The 14,005-nt window shown below is 40.6% G+C and overlaps 1 protein-coding gene across 1 annotated transcript; it reads right to left on the reverse strand.

Moving 5' to 3' along the window:
- Nucleotides 1-12,014: 12,014 nt before the first annotated feature.
- Nucleotides 12,015-13,787, reverse strand: ANKRD34B (ankyrin repeat domain 34B; the record flags this gene model as incomplete). Its single annotated transcript, XM_082013277.1, has 1 exon — nucleotides 12,015-13,787. The coding sequence occupies exon 1, from the start codon at nucleotides 13,566-13,568 to the stop codon at nucleotides 12,015-12,017; it is 1,554 nt and encodes a 517-aa protein (XP_081869403.1). The 5' UTR covers nucleotides 13,569-13,787.
- Nucleotides 13,788-14,005: the final 218 nt, after the last annotated feature.

Consider the following 14,005-nt stretch of genomic DNA (forward strand, 5'->3'; position numbering starts at 1 on the left):
TTTCCTAATATCCAATCTAAAACTCCCCTGGCGCAACTTGAGGCCATTTCCTCTCGTCCTATCACTAGTTATTTGGGAGAAGAGACTAACACCCACCTCACCACAATGCCATTTCAGGTAGTTGTAGAAAGTGAGAAGGTCTCCCCTCAGCCTCCTCCAGACTGACCAACCCCAGTTCCTTCAGCCGCTTCTCATAAGACTTGTGCTCCAGACTCCTCACCAGCTTCATTGCCCTTCTCTGGACATGCTGCCACCAACTCAGTGTCCTTGTAGTGAGGGGCCCAAAACTGAACACATGATTCAAGGTGCGGCCTCACCAGTGCCGAGTACAGGGGCACAATCACTTCCCTGCTCCTGCTGGCCACACTATTGCTGATACAGGCCAGGACGCTGTTGGCCTTCTTGGCCACCTGGTCACACTGCCAGCTCATGTTCAACCAGCTGTCAACCAGCACCCCCAGGTCCTTTTCTGGCGGGCAGCTCTCCAGCCACTCCTCCCCAGGCCTGTAGCGTTGCATGGGGTTGTTGTGGCCTAAGTGCAGGACCCAGTTATTAAACCTCATACAGTTGACCTCAGCCCATCGATCCAGCCTGTCCAGATCCCTCTGCAGAGCCCTCCTACCCTCCAGTAGTTCAACACTTCCACCCAACTTGGTGTCGTCTGCAAACTTACTGAGGGAGCACTCGATCCCCTCATCCAGATCATCGATAAAGACATTGAACAAGACCGGCCCCAGAACCGAGCCCTGGGGAACACAGCTTGTGACCAGCCACCAGCCAGTTTTAACGCCGTTCACCACAACTCTCTGGGCTCGGCCATCCAGCCAGTTCTTTACCCAGCGAAGAGTAAACCTGTCTAAGCCACAAGCCACCGTCTTCTGCAGGAGAATGTTGTGGGAGGCAAGAAGTGTCAGAGGTGTTCAACAACAATAGAAACATTCCTCGAAGTACAGAGCTATGCAGCTCCTGAAGGCGGTTATTTTGTAGCTCATCTTGATGCACTCCATTTTTAATGCTATTGCAATTGATAATGTTCTCACTCCTCGTGAACAGAAGATTCTGTTTGGTAGATGTGAAGAGTGGGATCTGCGATGCTACATGTCCCAGGTAGAAAGAATGGTTATTTTTACCAAATTAAAACTAATCGGCTTGTCTGCAATGTGATAATTGTGCATTCCACACCATGGCTTTCCTGCATGCTTTCTGAGCCATGAGCAACATAGTCCTTGGATTGTGAGAAGGCTGAATTGGAATTGTAGCTGCACTGCAGGAGGTGCTGGGGCAAACAGAACCTCCAAAATGAAGAATAATCCTGTCCTGTACATAAAGCACAAAGATGGGTTACAGTGAGATACACATCAGAGATTGCATCAAAAGAGCTCTAATAAGATAGAGAACTGCTGGTGGTTCTTTCAAGAGTTTCAAACTAAATTTTAAGTATAAGAGGAGTTATGTAAAATGTTCTGCTGCAGTCTTTCTGAAAGCCAGGGACTCTTAAGAGTGAAATAGCTGTACTGTGATTAGTGCCTACAGCAAAAATTGTACATTTCTGTGATTATTAATACAGTTATTTTCTACATTCTCCTGGATTGTGCATCTTTTTAACTCTCAGAGTACAATTTCAAAAATTTCAAAAGGTTGAATTTCCCTTTATGAAAAACTAAAATCATTGCAACCCTATTTACTATTTGCAGGAAGAGTCTAACTTACTTCATTTAAAGCATTTTTTGGCGCTCTTGCTTCTGCATCCCTTAAAATGAATACAGATATTGAAGTCTGTGCAGATTGAGATACAAGCTGTGTACTGTTGTCTTTTGTCAAACATTAAAAATTTTTTTTTTTCACAGTCACAGAGGAGATTTTGATTTCTGAATGAAAGCTGATTCTATGAAGAGAAATGTCTCTTTCATTACCCTGGCATTGTCTTGCCCTCCTTTTCCCATTCCTCTCGCATGCATGAATTTTTTTAACTTTGATGTTTTACACAACACTAGACAGGCTGTTAGTACTAAAGAGTTAATTACAGCATTTTTTGGTTCTTACAGCTTTTTTTAATAGTATTAGTACAACTGTGATAGAAAATTTAGGTATATTTATTAATCCTAAATCTTGAAATGGGGTGATTTCATGCAGTCATTAAGTTCAAGATTCCTGGTTGTTGCCAAAGGCCCTTTGCCAGGTTTATCTAATAATTGTTTTACGTTATTGAGATGTTGAGCTCTCATCATTTTTGTCACCTACTAAGATATTCGTGGGTAAAATTAGGAAATATTTTTCCAAATAAGGAAGAAGACTATCTAGTTGTACTTGGAATAGTTAAATGGAGTACTTAATTTAATTTATACAGTCAAGTCAGTATGAATGGTGATAATCACCAAAAGGTCAAGTTTGGCAGTGTGATTTCTTTTAATGAATTGGGAGAAACAATTTATCAGTTCACTGCGGTATGATCTGATTTGAACACATTTGACTTCTCAGTTCTTTATAGCATCTCTTTCTTTGAACTTTGCATGCATGCTTTGCTATACATGGTAGGAGGAGAGATTAACTGTTTCCTTATATATGGTAGGAGGAGAGATTAACTGTTTCCTTATATATGGGAGGAGGAGAGATTAACTGTTTCCTAACTGATCAGAACTATGGAAAATATTTTAAATACTTTCAAAGATCGTTTTCTAACCCAGATCATTTTGACTAAAACAGGCTCAGGAGCTATTGGCTTGAACAAGGGTGTTGCTAGCAGATCTGATCATGCAGTATCCTTTTCTGGATGATGACACTTTCACTTAACTCCTCTTCAGGGAGAACAAGATATATGAATGACCAAAGCTGCTGTTAAACCAAAATTATAGACATTGCTTTGAATCTATAGTACATACAATAAATCAGTAGGAAATAGCATATTTCAGAGGGTTTTATTTCCAGGGATATACCATTGATCCAAGAAGCACTTAGGGGACGCAGCCAGCTTTTGGAGTCAAATGCAACATAGCTGCATTAGCCAAAACGAATCGGACAGGTGTTGAAATAACATAATTTGCTTTTGAGGGACATAAAGGAAATAGCTTGAGGACACATCACTGTAGCCATGTTCATTTATTGAATGAAAGGTGCCATTAAAGAGCATTGGGTTGTTTGTATTATTATTATCAAACGCGTTACTATCTAGGCTTAGAATAGATTTCTTTTCAAGATATTGCTGGTCATTCTGAAGCAGCAATACTTTCTAGCCATACATTTGCTTCTAATAGATTTAAAGACAAAAGTGTCTTCTTGTCCTTTTGTTCCACGTTTAGACTGGAATGGACTCCTAGATCTGTTTCAGCTCCTTGTTGCAGGCAGTTACATTTATTGATTTGAGGGATTTCATCTAGGTTAGGCTGTTTTGTTTCCACACCGGCAAACTTTTCTGTTATTTAGAAACATTTTTCCCACTTATCAATTCCCACCTGAAGTATTGGGATTTGTTAACACCGTTAACTATTAACTATTAAGTTAACATTAAGATAATAAATGTGAGATGAAAGCCAGTTATTTATTCTGTTGGAAACAAAAACATTTGTGGCAGTTCTATGTTACTCTAGCTGTTGCTGTCTTTTTTTTTTTCTCTTCACCTTTGTCAGGGATCTATTCCTTGTATTAAAACTTTGTTGATGAGCTATAAATTCTGCCACCTCTTTGTGGAATCATTTGCCCTTATCAGTGTTGCTTCGTGTCTTTTGATATCTTTCAGCCACATTTTTAGACTTGATTGTCCTTGTTACATGAAAAATCTGGTTGACTTTAATGCAATTAGGTATTGTTCAGATGTTCAGGTGAGTTAATTGATTAACAAAACATTTCTGATTTACTGCAAGTGTAGTTCAAGCTTTGTATTTTTCAGTGAATTTGATGGAATTTACTAAATAGATAACGTTACAGAAGAGAACTGACATCATTAGTCCTGCACAATTACTCAATAATATCCTGCAGTAACATATAAGTATAGTGATGGAAGCCAAACAGAGGCTTATTTTTGGATGTTTGTATTGTTTGAATGTCCTGTGGAATCGCAGAAAATTCCCCCAAAGACACATTTTTAAAAGCAGTTCTCCCCATCTTCATCTTCAGCATTCAAGAATGACTCAATTTCGGCCTACTCATGACTGAAAAAAAAAGGCAGTCTTTTTCTTCTTGTGATTTTTATTGTGCCTTGTTTGGATACTGAAGAATTTGATTCCAGCAACTGGTGCATGCTATCTTGTGTGCAGCAGCCCCAGGAAGCTGTATGTGAACCTTCCAAGTCCCCTTGTGCAGAGTCAGGTTTACATAAACCTCCACTTCTGCAGCCCGCCATCAGGAATTTATGTTACTGGTGATTAACAAGACACAGCTAGGGAATTAGCATAGAAAGTCTTTATAACTCATTTAGTAACTTGGTGATGAAATGGCCCTGTACCTCCTTTTCTTTAAGAAAAAAAACCCAGAAATTACAGTGTTTGGGAATTAAAAATGTTGGGGCAAGTTTGGGTTTAGGGGAGGTTAGGGGAGAGCCTATTAGAATAATATGAATTGCATCCTACATTATATCCAAGAGTATCCAAAGGGGAGCTTTTCCGTGGATTTCAGTAAAATTACTTTTACTTGACTTTAAATTTCCTTCAATTTTCAGACAGTATTTCTTTCAATAAGGGTAAAACTACTAATACAAGAAAAGATACTAGGAAGTGTTTGGCCCATTTTTAAAGAAAGAAACATTTTTTCTGTAGGCTTTATGTTAATTAGAAGCCTTTTTCCACTACAAAACTATTTAATTTCTTGAAATTTTAATTGAAAATCAATTTGTTGTTGTTATATTTTGATGCTCACAGATATCTATATGTCTGGCTATGTACCTAATAGGCAGACCAGGTATCCTCAGGGTATTCAGCCCCCTGAGCTGTAAGACAGGGATGGAGAGCAGCATAAGCTCCTCATAATCCAGGAGGAAGCAGTTAAGGACCTGTTAAACCACCTGGACACCCACACGTCTATGAGGCCTGATGGGATCCACCCGAGAGTACTGAGAGAGCTGGCGGAGGAGCTTGCCAAGCCACTCTCCATCATTTATCAGCAGTCCTGGTTAGCAGGGGAGGTCCCAGAAGACTGGAGGCTTGCCAATGTGACGCCTGTCTACAAGAAAGGCCGGAAGGAGGATCCTGGGAACTACAGGCCTGTCAGCCTGACCTCTGTACTGGGGAAGATCATGGAGCAGTTGGTCTTGAGAGTGCTCACAGGGCATGTGCAGGACAACCAAGGGATCAGGCCCAGCCAGCACGGGCTCATGAAAGGCAGGTCCTGCTTGACCAACCTGATCTCCTTCTATGACCAGGTGACCCACCTAGTGGATGAGGGAAAGGCTGTGGATGTTGTCTACCTGGACTTTAGTAAAGCCTTTGACAGCGTCTCCCACAGCATTCTCCTGGAGAAACTGGCGGCTCGTGGCTTAGACAGGTTTACTCTTTGCTGGGTAAAGAACTGGCTGGATGGCCGAGCCCAGAGAGTTGTGGTGAATGGCGTTAAATCCGGCTGGCGGCCGGTCACAAGTGGTGTTCCCCAGGGCTCAGTTCTGGGGCCGGTCTTGTTCAATATCTTTATAGATGATCTAGATGAGGGCATCAAGTGCTCCCTCAGTAAGTTTGCAGACAACACCAAGCTGGGTGGGAGTGTTGATCTGCTGGAGGGTAGGAGGGCTCTGCAGAGGGATCTGGACAGGCTGGATCGATGGGCAGAGGCCAACTGTATGAGGTTTAATAAGGCCAAGTGCAGGGTCCTGCACTTCGGCCACAACAACCCCATGCAATGCTACAGGCTTGGGGAGGAGTGGCTGGAGAGCTGCCCGGCGGAAAGGGACCTGGGGGTGCTGGTTGACAACCGGCTGAACATGAGCCGGCGGTGTGCCCAGGTGGCCAAGAAGGCCAACAGCGTCCTGGCCTGTATCAGGAATAGTGTGGCCAGCAGGAGCAGGGAAGTGATTGTGCTCCTGTACTTGGCACTGGTGAGGCTGCACCTCGAATCCTGTGTTCAGTTTTGGGCCTCTCACTACAAGAAGGACGTTGAGGTGCTCAAGCATGTCCAAAGAAGGACAACGAAGGTGGTGAGGTGTCTGGAGCACAAGTTCTATGAGGAGCGGCTGAGGGAACTGGGGTTGTTCTGTCTGGAGAAGAGGAGGCTGAGGGGAGACCTTATCGCTCCCTACAACTACCTGAGAGGGGGTGGTGGTGAGGTGGGTTTTGGTCTCTTCTCCCAAGTAACTAGTGATAGGACGAGAGGAAATGGCCTCAAGTTGTGCCAGGGGAGGTTTAGATTGGATATTAGGAAAAATTTCTTCACTGAGAGAATGGTCAAGCATTTGCACAGGCTGCCCAGGGAGGTGGTGGAGTCGCCATCACTGGAAGTGTTCAAAAAACGTGTGGATGTGGCGCTTCAGGACATGGTTTAGGGGGCATGGTGGTGTTGGTTTAGTGGTTGGACTTGATGATCTTGAAGGTCCTTTCCAACCTTAGGGATTCTGTGATCCTGTGATCTATTCATTAGTTCATCCTTTTTTTTTTATTGCAGGAATGTCTGTTTGCCCATGTAGTGTGATTCCCTGATGTCTAGGCTTATCTTCTGTTTATTTGCTTGTTACATTTGCTGTCAGTTTTACCACACGTTTGATCTATAAATCTTGTACTAACCTATATGCAGTAGTAAGGGCTGCTATATAACATCCAAGCCAGGGTGTTGTATAGTCTTTAGTTCTTTGCCTCTTTCCTAGGGCTTTGCTGGATGAGTTTTGGTGTATGTCTTTGCAGTGAAGTAAGATGTTACTACCTTCTGCTAGCTACAATTACTTCTGGAACATCTTTACTGCAAATTACTGTAATTATTGTATCATTACCCTTTTAGTAACACAGTTGAAGATGATACTCGCTCCACAGTGCAGTTACTCCAAGTTGCACTGGGACATTACGGTGTGTGTTCCCTTATACAGGAGCAGTAACTTCTGGCATATAGGTGCTATTAATAAGCATCTGGGTATAACACTAGACTGCCACAGCAGACCTTATTCATTAAAAACCTGTAATAAAAAAGCATTATTTTTTATTGTGCTTGCAGTAAAGTTCAAGGTATTGTACCCTATTATCTTCTGAATTTTGAACATCTAAATTTTTGGGGCAATTATGTGTTGTTTTTTAAAACCCTTATACTTTGGCTTGGTTCCCTTGAATTTTCAGTGATTCCTCTGCCATAGCTGTTGCTTTTACTAGCTAATTGTGATTCCTATCACTGTGGTAGCAGAAAAATGATTGCACATGCAAATTCATAATCTCCGTGGGGATCTGTCGATGCAGAATTAAAATGTGTTTTAAAAAGCTGTTATCACTATCATGTTTTTAAAATGTGTGTACAGGTCAGGTTTATATTTTACAATGGACTAGCTTTTGAGAAAGAAGGCTTTCTTAAGATGTATCCTTATGAAACCTGACATCCTTGAAGGTATTGCAGTGCTAATAATACCTCAAGGTGAAAATGAGTGGCTGGTAAATACAGGGAAATATTTTCCAACAGACTCTAATTTAATTAGGAAAAAAAAAAAGCTTGTCCCTTTTATAAATTAATGTTTTTAGGGTGATGGTTATTTGTGACTAATGTTAGCCTTTCTACAACAAGCGATGCTCTTGTTACATGAACAAAATAGACAACTAATGGAATAATGGTTTACTAATGTAAGAATCCATTTATTTACAAATGCCTGATTTTAGTTGGAAAATTAATTAGTTGTACTGCATAACAGATGCAGAAAGATGAAGGTCTTACTAAGGACTGATGAGGGAAAAAAAGAGGAATTTAATGAGTGTTCTACTTTACTATTTTTCTTGTGTAGCTGCCTCAAATTACGGCAATATTCCTTTGGAAGTGCTGCATAATTGTAAAAGAAAATAATCAGAACAAAGCAACTCCAAATGCCTTTCTCCTTAAAGCACAAATAAACAAAAAGTGCAGGGAAGGATATTTTGCAAACTGTAATTTCAACACCACACCTTAAACACAACCTTGCTTTTTTACAGCATTCATGTGTAATGACTTGCTGTTCTTAGATATCTTAAACCAAAGTATGAGGTTTTTTAGATGATCACTGTTTTTTTGTGAGGCCACCACTATTTGTCTAGAAGTTACTTTCATTGTATGGCTTCACAGCATTTTGCAGAGAAAATTAAAACCAAAAGTAAGAAGATATTTTTCACCTTTCTAAACTTAGACATCAACTGAAAGGTCTCATGGGCAGTGTGTTTTACTGAAAGCTGCAACTTACGTTGACAGGAATGGTTGCTCACAGAAATGTCACTTCCATTTTATATAGTTTAAACGTTTAAGGATTTTATGCCATTAAAAAACTTTCTATAAGTTCAAGTGGACAAGCTTCACTAGTTTTTCACTGCAAGGTGTGAGAACTAGTCCAGATGGTTCTCTCCGGATGGGAAGCCACAGCTCTGAAAAGAAAACTAGCACGGAAAAAGTTTGAGTTTCTGGTGTTTTCTTTATCAAGATGCATAAAGAACTCCTGATAGGTATTTTGTTGTTTGTAAACTTTAATGTTGGGGAGGGGAATTTACCATGAGAAATTCAGGTCTTGCTTCCCATTCTTTGCATAAAAGACATTATGGATTACTGGAAAATGGTGAGGATTAAGACTTCAAAGATGGCAGAAGTGTATCATCTCCACTGAAGTGGGACTGCAGTAAGCTACAGACAGACGGAAAGAGCCTCTCTCACACAATACTTTGCACAGATTTAGCTATGTTGGATTAAATCTATTTAACTGTTCCTGTTTTCTTGTATAGAGGCAGCCTGAGAAACCCTTATGAGAAACACTTATGAAACAGTACTTTTGGTAGTGACTCAGCATCTCCTAAGTGTTGAATAAAAGGATGTGTCTATTTTCATATTCCCTGAATGGGAGAAAAAAAGACTTTTATTTATGCATCATGACAACATCAAGAGAACAAAACTGAATTGTTTTTCCTTTGAAGGTCATTTGTAATATTGATGCAACAGTAAATATTAATGCAACAATAAACATTAACTTTTCACATTACTTCTGCATCAAAATTAAGCACAAAATACAGGCAACACTACAGAAGAACTTCACTTCTCAAGACAATTGCAATTTTCTTCCATTGTCTGAGCATTTTGTAGAAAAGTTACTGTTTCAGTTGAGGGAGCAGTAATCCCACATATGTAATTAATTTTAAAATCAGTACAGTAGAAATCAGGCCTTATACCTTCAGCAAAGATACCAGCTAGAACATCTGATCTGTTAGTTGATTTCTTCTAAAAAAGAATTTGTATTTTTATTAAGATTTATTTTTACCTTCAAATATTTAACTTCATTATGAGATGAACAGACCACAAATTGCCATTTCCATTTATAATACTACAAAAACATTTGAAAAGTATATTGTGTCTTTATGCAGTGTTTGTAGGGACCAGTTTGTACCCAGTTAGTAATTTAATATTGACATATGTTGTTCCACATAATTTCTCTGCCATGAAAAGATTTCCATGTAATCTTTATTTCTACCTGGTCTATGCAGATGCAACAACTCCTGAAGTAAGAGGCAGAACCTGAATGGAACTAAATACTCCATCACCTTCACCATGTTTCCACCAGGATTTAATAGCTCTTAAAATGTACAAAACTTCAGGAACTTTCTCAGTTTGGGTGTTTAATATGCAAACTCCGGGGGGGCGGGGGTTGTTGGTTTTGTTTTGTTTTTTTTTAATCATAGTGAACACTTCTTGTCTGTGGATCTGGAGAGACTAGGGCTTGCCAAGACAATCCATAAATGACCAAGAGTCTTTCAGTGGATGAACAGTGCATCTCTAATTAAAAAAACCCAACACTTTTGTGACCATTGCTGATTGCTCTTGGGTGAGAAACTGGCCATGTGTGACAATCATCGTATCTGAGTGAGTCAAATGTGATAGCGTAGTGCAGCTCACTGTGGGCCTTCCCAGCCGTCACCAGAATGCGACACATCCCAAGTTAGCAGAGTTGTGACAGGAGGAGGGCAAAAGACACCATGGCTTTCAAGACCCATGTTTTGTGGGAAGAATTAATTTTGACAATTGCGACACAGATTTGCATCTTTGCTTATTCTAGCTACCTGTGAGAGTTTGGCCAGAGAATCAATGGTAAGGTCATCTACCTTCTAGCAGTCATAAGTAGAGATGGGTGAGATTTTGTCACAGAATTGATTTCAAGATTTAAATCTGTAGTTTCAGATCAGCACTTGATATACAACTCTGTTGTGCAGAGATGTAGACCATACTCCTTTTCCTTCCAGATGTCAAATGTTCCCTTCTTCAAAATATGCATATCATGAACTTTTGGACATTCTTGTGTTTTTACCTAAAAAGGTATTTACAGACACTGTATGTTTATCATCCATCTGCAATTGTCTTATACTAAGGGCAAAGCTAAATAACATTACAGTACTTGTTAGGCAATGTCAGACTGGGTGAATTTTGACTGAAGCTGCAAGAAAGCGGGTAGTACCCACTGTATATTTTCAGAAGAAAAAGTATCTCATTTCCATATACAAACACAATTTCAATACAATTAATTTCTGTAAATGATGACAAAACAGAACACATTCAATATTTCTCAGTCTTTAGAAGATGAGTTATAAAATACTAAATGCAATACCAGAAATCAAGCATCTATGGAATATGCACAAAGACAAAGTAGATGTTTGGAATCACATAACACTAAATGGGAAGGAAAAATAGATTTTTAGCTAGAGATACTTAAAAACATGCAATAGCTTGGAGGCAAAGGAGTGTTTCTCATCTGCAAGAAATTCAGTCCTCTGCTTCAAAGTAGGCAAAATGAAGACTTGCATCTCCTAGGTGAGTATCGCAGCTGTCAGATTTTTTATTTTAGGTCTGTTTGAGTAAGAGGACAGAGCCCTTCCTTGCTCCCAAGTGTATGTATGAAGTGTCCTCACTGATCAAGACAACATCTGGATGCATCCCACCATCAGTACCTTGTCTTGAAAAGAAACCCAGGCCTGTGACCGGGGAGAAAGAGCTGCTGTGTGCTGTGGAGATCTTTTTATTTGGGAGTCTGGAACTGCAGAAGCAAATGGACCCTAGTTTAGATACAGCCTGCGCCTCCCCCTATCATTCCTCTTTTTCTTTAGTAGCTTGAGAAGCCCAAGTTTATTGACATGCCTAATTGACAGTACGAGCAGTGTTTTGTCATTTTAAATGAGATTATTCAGGACTCCTTGCTTGCTATTCTGGCTTCTTGACTTAGCTTCCAGGTGTCATGTGCTGAACTTGAGCTCTCCAGTGTTCTATGTATGGCGCTGACTTCCAGTGGGCAGCAAGGCATCTAAAGCAGACTCCCAGTCTTTAGCTGGAATTTGCTGGGCATAGTTACGCATGCAACACAGCTTTGCAACGTGAATTTTACTGATGCTGAGTATTGTCTGCTTACTGCAGTAAAGCCATTGAAACCAGCACACGCTGCCTATGTACACTTGGCCACTGCCTGTTCTTTGCGCATGCTGCTTATGTCTGGAATTTCTGGATATTGCATAACTTGGACAGAGTCAGTCTCGTGTCCAGCATCACAGTCAAATGTTTCAAGTTCCCACATTCCATGTGTACCACCTTTCCGGATGCCAAAAGAGTATGCTACCGGGGATACTACTTCCAACCTAAAATGAGAACTGCAGTGCCTAGGACCGGTTGTGGGTTCAGCCTGTGGTAAGTAAGAGTTCAGTGTTGAAGTTGAAAGCATTATGAATACAGTCCTTAGTTTGCAGAAAGCAGCGTTATTAGTTTAGTATATCTTTTCACATAGTCTCTAAGCTATTTAACTACAAGGCAGAAAGCTTTATGTTACAGACCTGCTATCTTTTGTGATGTGTACCATCACAATCAGATAATGCAGTGAATATGTACATATCATAAAACTTTTGTAATCCTTTAAACCCCTGTTAAAAATTCACTAATTGCTTTATCTGCTCAGTCTGTAATGACTGCCTCCTTAGTAGCATTTTTGTATTTTTGGTGTCCCTAGGGAAAGCAGGTGCTGCTGGTACTAAGTGTTTTTGTCCACAAGAAATCATCCCAGACACCCTGTTTATGAAAGTAATATCTGGAATAGAGGGGTGAGGATTCACATTCAGTGGTGGAAGAAAACCTGGTCTCATCTGAGCAATATGATCCAACAATAAGGCTCCTGAACCCCGTCTTTCTAGAAAAGCTTGATTTCTGCTGCTCAGGGCAACAGGAGGCATGTTCTCCAGTACTCCTCTAGAACTTGATAACAAAGAGTGAGATGGAGAAAGAATCTTTTTCTTTCCTATTACTGACTTACTGTCTTCTGCTGCAGCAGGACTTAGACTAGTAGTTAACTGAGAATCAGAGCTGTAGTGATTTGCTCCTAAATTTCTTTTGTGGATAATACTACTGAGGTTTGAAATAAAGCTTATCTGTCCTGAGCTGGTATCCTTACCCATAGGAATCCCACTGGGGCTATGTTTCTCTTCAACATGAGGAGTCCGAGAGTTTATCTCATCATACAATAATTTCTTTGATGCAGTTTGATCAAAGGTTTTCAATAAATGAGCAGTGTCTTTTATGTCAATACTTTGGTGCCTGGTGATGAATCTCTTTGATAAGGCAAGGCCATTGATTTTAAAAGCGAGCTCTTCTTCTGGAGTAATATCCTGAAGTTCTTGTAAAGAGGCAATTTTGTTCTGATGAAACAGTGACGGAGAGCTCTTTATCCAAGGTTCAGATTGTAGCTGCTGCACTTGTGCCAGCTTGGACCCTACTTTTGTTGAGCTGGAATTTCTTGTCGGTGAAATCGTTTGAGATGAGTTGTCCACACTTCGTGGATGATCCAGCTCTTTAAAGCTGAGTAGTGCCTTTTTAGTTTCATTTGAACTTGGAAGTGGGGATGGAGACGTTTTCAGTTCTATTTCCGATGGAGAGATGCAAGCAGTTGGGGAATGGCATTCTTCAAGGTCTGCAGGAGGCACATTCAGGTACTGCTTCGTTTTCTGCCTTCCCGATGGGGACTTGTCCGTTGTGATGATGATGACTTCTTTTCCTTGCGCCCTGCAGGCATTAAGAAGAACTTTCAGGGTCTCTTTGTCTTCAGAGTTTATTGCATACACAAGTGCAGAGCAATTGGAGTGATCTTGCAGGCTTGGGTCAGCTCCACTATTCAGTAGCAGAGATACCACGTCAGGGCCTGCTTTTTCCAAGCAAGCATGCATCAAGGCCGTCTTTCCCGATTTGTCCTGTATGTTTGGATCAGCCTTGTTTTCCAGTAGGTATTTAACCATCTTTGCCTTGCTGACACTCTGGGAGTCCACGTGTTTTGTCCTACAAGCGATCATTAAAGGGGTTTCACCTCTGTCATTGCTCTCGTTGATGTAGGCACCACCCTCTAGTAACAGCCTGGTGAGGCGAAGGCGGCTCTGATAGACGGCTCTTATCAGGGAATTCCCCTCCACTGGCAATTCCACTGTTTCAGTCATCGCACTTGTCTCACTTATGCCTTCCTAGCAGCTGGAAAGAACACCTGGTTTTCAGAGAAAGCAAAGAGGCCCTCTCGGGGGTGGGGGAATAAAGAAAAAAAAGAGTATTTAACTGCAGACATTGCTCCTGTAAACAGCCTCGTACTTTGTGAAAAAAGTATGAGGATAAGGGGAGGGAGAGGTATTCCCACTCCTTCTTCAGAAGTTCTCCCAGACTTAAAAAAATTTATTAAAAAACTAAAATAATATTTGGATGTAATTATAACATTTATAGATGCTTAAAGCATGGCTGTCACCTTTTTTTTTTTTTCACTATTTTCCCTTTTGTCACAATCTGCCAAATAAGCTGCAAAAAAAGTTTAATTCTCACACTCTGATGGCTTTATACTGACTACACCCAAGTGGCTGTGCTACAGTTACACCACTCATGATTTTCA

Source organism: Phaethon aethereus, assembly GCF_964289735.1.
Source record: "Phaethon aethereus genome assembly, chromosome: Z".
NCBI lineage: Eukaryota > Metazoa > Chordata > Aves > Phaethontiformes > Phaethontidae > Phaethon > Phaethon aethereus.